Raw genomic sequence first — 12,439 nt, forward strand, 5'->3', positions numbered from 1 at the left:
ATAGTTTATGAATTCAAATTTTATAACTTAAAACTTTTATATATATGATTTAAAGTTTATGATTTAGGGTTTAAATATCTTTTACTCGTTAGTTTAGTTAATAATGGACTGAATCAAATGATCAAAGAGTATAAATATATCGGTTATCAATACTTATGTTTAAAGTTATTAATATCGTATTTATGTAAATTAAAAGATTTTAAATAATTAATCTTAATTAGGAAATAACATTTATTATTAAATTAGGTTAATAACAAAATCAAACACAAAAGAGATTTCAATATATATAAAATAAGATATAAAAAAAAAACAAATTACACAAGCTAAAAGTTTACATATTTTTCTTACGCTGAATTATCTAAATTTGATATAGCCAATACTATTGTTTGAAACAATATATATAAACATATATATATATATATATATTAAAATTTTATTTATATTATTTTTTATTAACCATACATATATTTTATTATTTGAAGGGGTTATAAAGATAAAGTATGATAGTAATGAAGTGTCAAATTTTTTTTTCATTTTTTTAATATTCTAATGTCTCTTCCTCGTTCAACTCTTCTTTATAGCTCATAAAAAGAGGAGATATCTTTTTAAGTTGAATATAAGTCATTATACAGTGGATGATTTATTTTAAGTATCTAAGAACAATTATATATAGTTAAGTTAAAAGTAATGTAATTTAAAAAAAATAGTTATGTTATTTGTGATTGCAAAAAACGATTTTTTAATAATAATAAAAAAAGTATTGCTTGTAAGCGCGATTTCTGATCACATATTTTTGTTCAAATTAGAAGTTGTAAATCATTATGAGTTTTATTTTATTTTTTCCACAATTGTAATAAAGTCTTGTTAAATATGTTTTCTGAAGTTTTTTTTATTATATATTAAAGTAGTATTTAAAAATTAGATTTTTTAACATTATCAATCACAAAATTCAGATATGCATGGTATAATTTATCTTGGACAACTAAAAATAAAATACACTATAAATACTTGGGAGGATTTCCTCATGCACTAATTGGTAATTGTCAAAATCCTAATCTAAATTAAATGATTTATAAACAAGGATACGCGTATGTAGAGAGTATTCGAGAGATGTGATCGTACACGAAAAGCGCCGCTGGGAAGAAGATTTGTTTCCTTTTTTTTATTAGACTCTCATCTCTTTTCTCTTTTGGATATACCGTTTTCACACCTCTGTTAAAAAGGTCATTTAAAACATTATAATGTAATAAAATAATAATTTATGAAGTGAATCTAGATTATTGTTATCCGTGTCAAAGTGATTTAAGTGAATTTTTCAATTCCTTCAGTCTTATTTACTTAAGTTGGGAACTGACTGAAGTGGAGTTCCCTATATGAAACCAACATTGCAGTTTTACAAATTAATTAATTTTAATAAAATTATCAACAAGCGTTTGTAGTCCAACGGTTAGGATAATTGCCTTCCAAGCAATAGACCCGGGTTCGACTCCCGGCAAACGCATGTTTTAATTTAACATTGTTTTTGCTCTGTTTTTCTTTTTTTTTAATGCAGGGTTTTATGGAATTAGTTATCAAATGAGAAATGAATGGACACTTTTTTTTGTTTGTTTGAGTTCAACAGAATGTTTAAAGAGAGATATTATTCAAGTAAATAGTTTGTAGTGGGTTTTGTAACGTAGGAAGTATAATTAAGCAACCATATAGAAATTACAAGAAATTTTCATACTAATTTATAAACTAATTTCAGTATACTTATAATTTTGACAACTAATATTAAAAATATATTTTAATTCTAATTTAAAAATCAAATTTAATTATCATTACATAAAAACTAATTCATTGATCGTATTTTAAAAGACTAATTTAGTATTCATATCTAAAAATATTTAGTGATTAAATATATACAAACACAAAAAATCATTTGGTCTTCAAACAATAAAGATCTATTATTAAAATATTCTTTACTTTTTTGTTTACCTAAATTTTTCATATTTTAAAAATTAATAAATAACAGAATAATCAGTATGTTAAATTAATAAATTAATAGGATTCTATGTCCAAAATTTATAATCTTCAAACACACACACACACACATATATATATATATATATATATATATATATATATATATATACGAGTTTAACTTTAATTTATTTATTTTAATCATATATAAAACCAATTTAGGATATAATAAGAATTACAACTCTTTATATTCTTAGTATATGTATTTAATTTAAGATTTTGAATTCTTTCCCATATATAAAAGATTTAAATATGTGACTTAAACATGGGGTTTTCACTATGATGGGTTATTTTTTTTGTTTTTACCAAAATGGGATCCGTTTAAAAAAAATTACAAATTTAGGCAAGTCGTGCCAATTTGACACGACTTCATATGCACAAATCGTTCCAATTTGACACGACTTCTGCCCTGTCATACTGAAGTTGTGTCAACTTGGCACGACTTCTGCCACGTCATATTTTTTTTTTAATTTTATTGTTTTTATATGGGGTAGTAAGTTATGTGTTAAAAATTAATTTGATACATAATTTTCTAAGAGTGTTAGTTTTAAGGAACAAAAATTTGGATATATAATTATTTTTAAATTATTTAATTATTTCAAAATAATTACAAATTATTTGACTTATTTAAAATTTATATAATTATTTTTAAATTATTTAATTATTTCAAAATAATTACAATACTTATACCTTTTTATATTTTAATATAAATGACATTAAAAAAAATAAACAGGTTTAAAAAATGTATTATTTTAATTGTGATAAAAAAAATTATTACTTCAGAAAAAAAAATAAAATTGTGATACACAATTATCCAATTTTTTGTTCCTTAAAATTAACACTCTTAGAAAATTATATATCAAATTAATTTTTAACATTACATAACTTACTACCCAATATATAAACAATAAAATTTTAAAAAAATTATGACGTGGTAGAAGTCGTGCTGACACGACTTCAGTATGACAGGACAAAAGTCGTGCCAAGTTGGCACGACTTCATTATGACATGGTATAGTCGTGTCAAATTGGGACAATTTGTGCATATGAAGTCGTGTCAAATTGACACGACTTGCCTAAATTTGTAATTTTTTTAAATGGATCCCATTTTGATAAAAAAAAAAAAATCCTATCATAGTCAAAAACCCCTTAAACATTTGATTCAATTTAAAATTAGATGAAGAGACTTTCAAGTTTACAGCAATTAGATTACAAATTATACCTCTCATTTCGCATCAAGAAAAAAAAGAAGAAGCTAATTGTATTACATTTTTGCTTATCGGTCTTTAGATTATTTATTAATATAGCGGTCTATCGGTGACATATATGGGCAGGAATTTAATAAAGAGTGGTGATATGTTAATACAGTAAAAAATATTAGTTTACAAACTAATAAAATAATATTTTAATTATATTTAATTTATTTTGTAATTTTAAATATTATTATAACGTGGTATCAAGAATATCTTTTAGTATTAAAGAAATTTTTTCCTTTAATAAAATAACAGCAAGGTTGAAACTCCCATTTTTCTCTTATATTCAATTTACACCTTCATAAATTATAACAAATAAAATAATAAAATAATTGTGAGACTTTCAATTTTCAACTACTCCACATTAAAACCACGCATGCAGTGGTTCATAAAAAAGTCTTTCTCAATGGCACCATTCGGCACTAACAATGAACCTTCTCACATTTACTATTCTATTTTTATACTTTTCCTGTCATAGTAGTTGAATTCAGAAGCGTTCTTCATAAACTGATCATCTTCACCTTCAATAATTCCAAGTCAATACTTTTTTTATATAAATATATGCCACAGACGGAACTTAGTAACCCACCCTTCCACCCTAAAAAATATTTTGAACCCTTTCTCGATCTAAATGGGTTTGGCAGGATTTTTGAGAAAACTGCAGGATTTCTATACTACTCATATACTCTTATGCACAATTTTTTCGTGCTTCATCGTCTTACCTCCCTCCTTCTTCTATACCACTTTTGTCACAAGCCATTTATCCAATGTTTTTCTCACAAATAGTGAACAACTCAACAGCTTTGCAGACGCAACCATCCAGTATGTCTCGTTTATTACACAAGTTGAAGGTTTTGCCGTTCTTGGCATATCTATGTATTCCTTGCTAACGACAATTCTCTACATCTTAACCTCTAAGAAGAGAGTGGATTCAGAAGCGGAGTTAAGCATCACAAGCTTGATATTAATAGTTACTAAACCCGCGAGAAGCTTACTTGTTACGTGGTTCTTGGTAAAGCTGATTAAATTGGGTTGTGTATCCTTTGGAATTTTAGTTTTGCATCAGCGCATGGCGTTGATTATTAGTTCTAGTTGTGAGCAGCAACATGAACTAAGTCTCATCTTAGCCAGCAACATTGGTACAACGGTTTTCGTTGCAGGAGGTATCTTAATCTTCACGTATGTGGGCACTTTTGGGAACTTGGCAATTGACATATCGGTTCGTGAAGAGATTAGTGGAACCAAGGCATTGAAGAAGGCTTCACAGGTATTAGAGGGAAAGAAGAAACTTATTGGATTTCTCTTGAATCTGGTACTGGGAGTTATATCTGTAGGGTTGTTTTTATGGTACTTGTATTTGAACACATGCTCCAAAGTGTCTGTGGAGTCTAAGAAGAACATGATGATGGATATATTGAGTTTTGGTATATATCAGGTTGAGTTTTACACTTGGATACTCTTCTCAATATTGTACTCAATAAGCAGGATCACTAGCGGGCATAAGTTTCAACCCCAGGGAAGCTTGAAACGCATTCTGATGGAGGAGGAGGAGGAGAAGGAGCCTTTGATTTAAGAATGAAACTAGGATACCAATTGTAACTTGGTAAAATATGATTATAAATTGTAAGCTTTTATTTTGTAATTGGAAATAATGAGTGAATGTATTTTGATTTTTTGAATAGTAGGTTTATCCATAAATTAACTTGACTGAGTCTCAAATATGAATGACTCTTCATATTATATGGTATATCTTTAAGGCTTCGGTATTTAAACAATTAATAAAATAGGGAGAAAAAAGATTTAAAAGATAAAATAAAGTCTTTTGTTGACCATAATATGTTTAAATCTTTCTAAATTGGTTGATTAGGACTTCGGACCGCAAATGGTGAACTATTAGTTGAATTAGTGAATCCAGTATAAAATTTTGGGAGTTATCATGTGTTAATTTGTCTATTAGAATCATGACTCAGTCACGCGTTTGATCTGGTGAGTGAATATGTGAGAATTTGAAGAAATGGATGTGTCAGGATGTGCGAATAAAGCGTAAAGAAAATGTGGTTGTTTGGATTGTGACATGTTAAAGTGGATGTGTGAATGAAGTTTATGAAAGTTTGTGAGTGATGTGATGGTTGTGATGATTTTTTTTTAAAATTGTTAAATGTTACTTTACAAATTTATCCTTGCCTATTAAAAATTTGTAATAATGAAATGAGTTATTTTTTGTTTAAAAATAAATAACTTTAACATATTTAGTAGATTTAAAAATTAAAATTAAAATAAAAAATAAAAAATAAATATATATTAAATATAAATAGATCTAATTTAAAAATTATAATTAGAAAAAATTGTATTCAACAAATTAAATAAAAAAAAAATTCAAGTAAATTTTATATATTAAACATGCATTATAAAATTAGAAAATAAATCACATCTTATATAAATAATAAATAATATTTTTTTTATTTTAAAAACCCTATAATAATAAAAAATAAATAAAAAATATAACGTAATTAACAATAGAAAATAATTTCATAAAAAACTATTATAAAAAATATACTAACTCATAAACATAATAATTATAAAAAAATATATTAATATAAACACATCAACAAATTAAATAAAATGACAACCTCAAATAATTTATTAAAATATTAAATATATTATAAAATTAAAAAATAGATCACATCATATATAAATAAAAAAATAATTTTTTTAAATATTAAAAATTCTTGTAGATGAATGAGGGTAAATTCGAAAATAACACATGTTGAGATGGTTTTTCCTCTACATCTCTTCATTTTGAGAAGAGATGATATTTATTGTTCACAGTTATATCCTCTACTGTTCTTCCCTCCAAAACTCTAAATACAAACAGTTAATATTATTTTCTTTCTTTTCTTATGAACCATACATTCTACTCAGTCACTTTCTTTTTCTGTAACTTTTAGATAGTAGCGTTCCAGTAAATACATAGCACTGTATAGGATTTGAACGCTGAGAAGGCTCCTGTTCATCGTCTTGGGTTAAGAGGTTGATTCTATAGAATATCATGTCCTGCCTGTTACTGATAATTTTCAGAATTTTCAAGAAATGGTCCACCTCTTCATTGCTAATGTGCATAACACTTTGTGAAGTATTATTAATGTTGGTTAATGTTCACAGTAGTGCTATGTTTGGAACTGGATGGTGATGATATTATTCATACTATTTGATACTATATTTTTTTTTTTTGCATACTATTATATGTAATAAATAAAAATAAATAAATTTAAAAAATAATAATAATACACTACCACGGTTTACACAATTGCTGGGAAATGATATCAGGGCTCTATTCGTCCAAGTGAGGAAGTTTTCCAGCGCAACCTCCATACAAATGGGAGCTGTTATTTCCTAATTTTTGTATAGCAGCTGAATGTGTTTTAAGTGCGACAATATATAGAATGTTCCTGGTTTTCTTTCCTTTTGAGAGGGTACTGAGTAACCTATAATTTACCATCTTAGGAGGTAATTATTTTTCTGTTGGATGTTAGTGAGCATGTTAAGATACTCTTTTTTTAAAAGGGTTGAAGCATCCTTCGTGTTCTTCTTCTTCAATTGATTAAGTTTTTGCTAATTAAAAAAAGTTATTACCAAGTTTAAAAAAATATCCTCACCCCTATAAAAATAACCAAAATAATTAACTGTTTCCTTTTCAAGTAACCACTGATCCTTGGTTGTTTGCCTGACTTTTGATATGCAATGAGGGTCCAAATGCAAACAGTAGTACAAAAGCTAAATTTTGACAAAATATATAAGCAATCCAATTATTGGGTACATATTGTTAGGTTGAGTTGAGAAGTACCTCATCTTCCTTTGGATCCTAGCCTAGCCTAGAATGAAAGTTTTGTTATTCTCTTTATCATGAGGACGTTCATGGCATTTATTTGATGGACAACACCATGTGATGCTGTCACCTTAAACTGTCAAAAGTCTACAAATTACTGTGTATATATAGCTATTGCCTCAAGAAATAATGACTAGAACCCCCTAATTTCTTTTCAAATCATTTCTTAAATACTTGGTTCCTCACACAGTGTCCAAGAGTGAAATTGTAGAGTGAGTTGCAACAAGGCATGTGAAAGTGCATTGGTCATGAAGGGAAGACAGTGGCAAATGGAGATTTGTCCAGCGATTTCACACTCCTGCACAGTGCACACGCTAAACTCTGGTACCACAAGACATGCTCCAAAACATAGCTCATCTTCATAAAGGCTCATATTACAATAAGAATGTGAAGGCACGTGCTATCCACCACATATTATTTTATCCGTAGCTGGCTTTACGTTGGTATTTGGGACCCTTATTGCATGTGTTCTCTTAATTCCTCCTCTAGTATAGCAATATCTTCATCTACTTGCACAATACCCTTTTTATCATCCCATTTCAATAACTATTTCCAATTTTTCAGGTAATAAAATCATCAAAATTTAATACAATATATGTGCTCTATTTTCAAGTTCTGTTTTTATTTTGGAATTTCTTCTAATGAACTTTTCTTGTGGCAGAGAAAAAGGAGAAGTTTTATGATCATTACCTAATATTGTGTTCACTTGTACGTTTGAAATTACTATTTTGGTGTGTCCGTGAAGAATTGGTTATTCGTGTGCATTTTCCGCGGTTTTAAATTTGGTCGTTGAGATAAATATTTTAATAATGAATTGGTCAACAATGAAACAACGTGAACTTTGAAAAATCTACTCGAAGCTATCAGCATTTGTCAAATTCAATAAAATAACTTAAAACCCAGGGAAATTGCAATTACTATATTTTGTGTATAGCTAAAAATAATCTGTTAATATATAGTACTATATTTTAAGTATCATGTAACTGTATTAATCATAACTAGAAAGTATATTTAATGTGTCTTATCAGCAAATTTATAAAAAAATAATAATTATTAAATCAAATCTCAAGTAATTAAGAGTGTTTTTAGAAGTCATTATGTTGTATGATTGTATTTAGTTGGACGAGTTTTTATTTTCACTATTCATTAATATTAGAATAAAATAGGAAGATATTATGAAGAATTGGGAGGTTAAGTGTTACCAAGTGAATATTAAGCTTAACTCAATTTCATGAAACCGACTCAATGAGGTGAGGTTTGCACACACTTATATACTATGAAAGATTCTAATATCTAGTCGATTTCCAACATTAAGAGGTGGGACACTTCAGTTACTGCAATATACCAAAGAAATCTTCATAATACTAATAAATTTTTAATATATAATACTTAGAGAATTAACTTAGGTTTTATGGTTTGGATTTCTTTTTCTTTAACTGAACAAGTTATGAATAAATTCCTCGTAATTTTGCTACAAAAGCTAAAGTTTTGATAAAATTTAGATTATAAATTAAAAATTACAAGGAAAAACATGTGAGAAAAAATGAAAAATTAAATGCAAAAACCCTCTTGGGCCACGCGAGTGAGAGATTAGTTTGTGACTCCATTAAATTGCAATGTGCTAAATATTGACCTTCAAATTTTATAAAATGCATACTAAATTAAATAATTTTTTAAGCTTATTAAAAAAAAAACTTTAACATATATTGACTCTAGTAAAAGACTCTATAGTTTTAGATGTGTTGAATATAGGGTTGACTGAAAATAGATGGATAAATATATGAGGAAGAAGAACAGAAAATAATAATAAAATCACAAGAAAGGATAAAAAAAACTAATATATCTTTAAATAAAAAAAAGATAGTAAAATATAAGAGGTTTGAAAGTAGTATTTTAAAAATGTTACCTCAAATAAGGTCTTAAACAAATTACAAATTAATCAAGGGTTATTTACTAATATTATTAAGTTAAACAAACTTTTGAACTATATATAATCTCGATTTCTATATACTGTGACTTAATTGTAACTTAAGAAGTTGATTCAATACACTGGCCAGATATTTTATATATGGAAACATTTTCAACCCTGTCAACATTAGTTATCCACACTCTATTACTAATGTGGACCACAACAGTGATTTCAAATAATAATGTTAAAATTATCTATAACTAACGTTGACAGTTATGTCTTTTTTTAATAATAGAAACTGTCACTTATGAATATAAAAAAGTGATATACATGACTGTGTAAAACTAATTTGTGTGTCTAGGTTTCTCTTTTTCACTTTTAAAACATGGTATGTTTGGGAGGAACTTTTTATAAAATAAATAAACAACATAAAGTTTTTTTTTTCAAAAGTTGAAATTCATTTATTACGTTAATTAAAATAAAAGTATAGATAGAGTAAATAAATAAATTTTAACTTAAATGAATTGATTTTATTTTATATTTACAAAATATAAGAAGAAAATATCTGTTCAAAAGATTATCTATATACCACAAAATAAAAAGATAGAGGGAAAAAAGGAGAAAGAGGAAAACCACTCATCTCATTGTCACAAGTAGTAACAATAAGTCACCCGTTAGAGTTTTTTTTCTTGAAATTTTTTTGGGGATAATGCATAGTAAGGCGAGAATACATTTAATTGGTTTCCTTCTTTTAGTCACTACCCAGGAACGATGTCACAATCAATCATTAAATAATGAAATTTTGAGATATTTCAGAATAGAGTAAATGAAAAACAAATCCTAAGATTTAATAGTTTTTTTTTTCATCTTAAGGGTCCAAAATCAGTATACCGTTAGCAAGAATAATATATAGATAATTTTATTCAAATATATAATCAGTTAATAACTTCTTTAAACTGATCGATTATTCATTCATTAATACTATTATAATATAGTTATTAAATAGTTATTTTAGTCTTCAAAATATTATTTTTCTTAAGATTGTGTGTTTTTTTTTTATGTAATTGAGTGTTTTTTTGTCATTTCATTTTATTCTTTATCATTAGAAAAATTGTTAAAGCTAATGTTTGTGTATATCATTACAATAAAATCATAAAATAAAAACTAATTTTAAGAGACTAAAATAATTAGTTACAATAGTAATTAGTTTTTAAATTTGGTAGAAAAATTTAGAGACTATTTAATAATAATAGAAACTAATTTAGAAACTATTTTTTTTTAGTTTTTAAAATGGTCTCTAATTTAGTTACTATTGTAACTAATTATTTTGATTTCTAAAAATTGGTTTCTATTTCATGATTTTATTGTAGTGTAGGTAACACATCTATTATTCTTTTAATCCTTAAATTAATTACTAAGTATGATGTTAACGTTATAGTCTCTAAGCTTAAATATTTATTATTATTTTAGTTCATAAATTGATAACTTTTTATTTGACATATTGAATTTCAATTTAATAACTACGTAGAAGAAATAGTATATATTGAAAAAGAGAATTTCACAAAATTGAACTTAGTGTCCGTAAAAAAATAATGAAAACAACAAATAGTTGATACTAGTTTATGATTAGTGTCTATCTCGCGTCAATAAAAAATATTAACTCTTTATGAGTGTAGATAAAGAAATTATATTTTGATAATCAAGATAGTTGTATACACTTTTTTTTTTAAATATAATAAAAGATAAATTTTTAATTAAATAATGTGAAAAATGATTAAAATAATAATATTTAGAGTTGTGGGATGGGTGTAAAAAAATACTCATGGTTATGTAAATAAGGGAGATGAATGTAGATAAATGAAATGAGTATGAATGAGAAAAATAAGGAGAAAATTGTTAAAGAAGAAGATGAATGTGGATAAAGGAGTTGAGTATGAATAAATGAGATGAGGAGAAGAGTGTGAATGAAAGAAATAAGTGTGTGAAAATATTTACATTAAAAGTAAGAGAGAAAAACTATAAATGATAAAATTTGTTCTCTTTAAATTTCAACATTTAAATTAAAAATAATTTATTATTACTATTGGCCACTATAAGGCATACAATAGCATATAAATTAGTGTGAGCTTAAATAAACATTAAGGATATATTATATTAGTATATTCTAATCTAACATATTACAAAAAATTAAAACATATTTAATACTACTAGATTCGGGTTTTTTTTAATATTAAAACGTATTTACACATTATATTATTAAAAAATTTATAAATATTTTATGTTAAAGTTAGTTTCGTCAACTCTAATAATATTATATTTTGAAAGTTATCTTCGTGATTTGAGTGCTTGTATTCTAGGGACCCAAATAATTTTCTTTTAAATTTATACAATTAATTTAAATGATGGTTTATAATGAACAGTATGAAAATATACCCCTCTCTACATATCTAACTAATTATTTGAGATCATTTTTCTAAATAAGGATTTTCTAATGTTTTTAAGGAAAATAAAATTTGATGAAAATTTCATTCGGAACTTTGGGCTTTCTACGTACCAAAAATAGTGAAGCGGAGATATGGCTAGGAATAACGTGAGAGGGAAACTCCGTCTTCCTAATTGATTTTAAAAGACTCGTTTGAATATTTTTTATAAATATTTAAAAAAAGTGAGAAAATTAAACAAATTTTCTATAAAATAAAATTAATTTATAAAAAAATCATATTAATTTTTCTAAAAGATAATTTTTAAGTAATGTATAAGATAATTTAATTCACAGACAGACTTATACGTTTTATTTTTTCAACAAAAAGTTAGTAAACATACCTTAAAATTAAAAGCATAAACAAATGGAGAAAATGAAACAAAGGCATGAGATGCACGTGGGAATTAGGCTCCTCAGTAATCCCCTCCTCGTTTAACAACTTTGAATAATTGAATTTGTGACAAAAACATGGTAGAATATACATACGTTTATTATTAGAATATTCCAAATATTCCTTTCTGCTAGACCCAACAACTTCATTGTGGAATATATGTTATGTGGCTGAAGCCGCAGAAACTACAGAAAAGACCACTCAGTTTTTACGACCATATCACAAAAATCATTCCTATCCACTCAAATTACTTGTTTTTTATGTTTGGACGAGAGAACAAAATTAATTTGACAAATTAAACTCAATTTTAGTGCTTCTGTAGTTGTGACAAATCATAGACTCAAAAAAATATAGTAATATTATTGAAAACGTGTAATTGGTATAAAGAGAATGTGGAGTGATGAAAGAAATTAAAGAAGATAACAGACAGAAAAGAATGAAAAGAAGAGTGTTACTGTATATAAAAGCCATATATTATACAATTAGGTACAGCACAC

The 12,439-nt window shown here is 26.1% G+C and overlaps 1 protein-coding gene and 1 non-coding gene across 2 annotated transcripts; both read left to right on the forward strand.

Annotated features, from left to right (window-relative positions):
- The first annotated feature begins 1,429 nt into the window (after positions 1-1,429).
- TRNAG-UCC (transfer RNA glycine (anticodon UCC)) lies at positions 1,430-1,501 on the forward strand. The gene has a single exon. It is a non-coding gene; the product is annotated as a tRNA-Gly (tRNA).
- A 2,404-nt stretch (positions 1,502-3,905) lies between these two features.
- LOC137833576 (uncharacterized) lies at positions 3,906-4,847 on the forward strand. Its single transcript, XM_068641917.1, has one exon. It carries the CDS (start codon positions 3,906-3,908, stop codon positions 4,845-4,847), a length of 942 nt encoding a protein of 313 aa, XP_068498018.1.
- Positions 4,848-12,439: the final 7,592 nt, after the last annotated feature.

Source organism: Phaseolus vulgaris, chromosome 6 (genome assembly GCF_000499845.2).
Source record: "Phaseolus vulgaris cultivar G19833 chromosome 6, P. vulgaris v2.0, whole genome shotgun sequence".
NCBI lineage: Eukaryota > Viridiplantae > Streptophyta > Magnoliopsida > Fabales > Fabaceae > Phaseolus > Phaseolus vulgaris.

Excerpts from the sequence above, each read along its gene's own strand:
- LOC137833576 (XM_068641917.1), top strand. The coding sequence starts at position 3,906 with ATGGGTTTGGCAGGATTTTTGAGAAAACTGCAGGATTTCTATACTACT.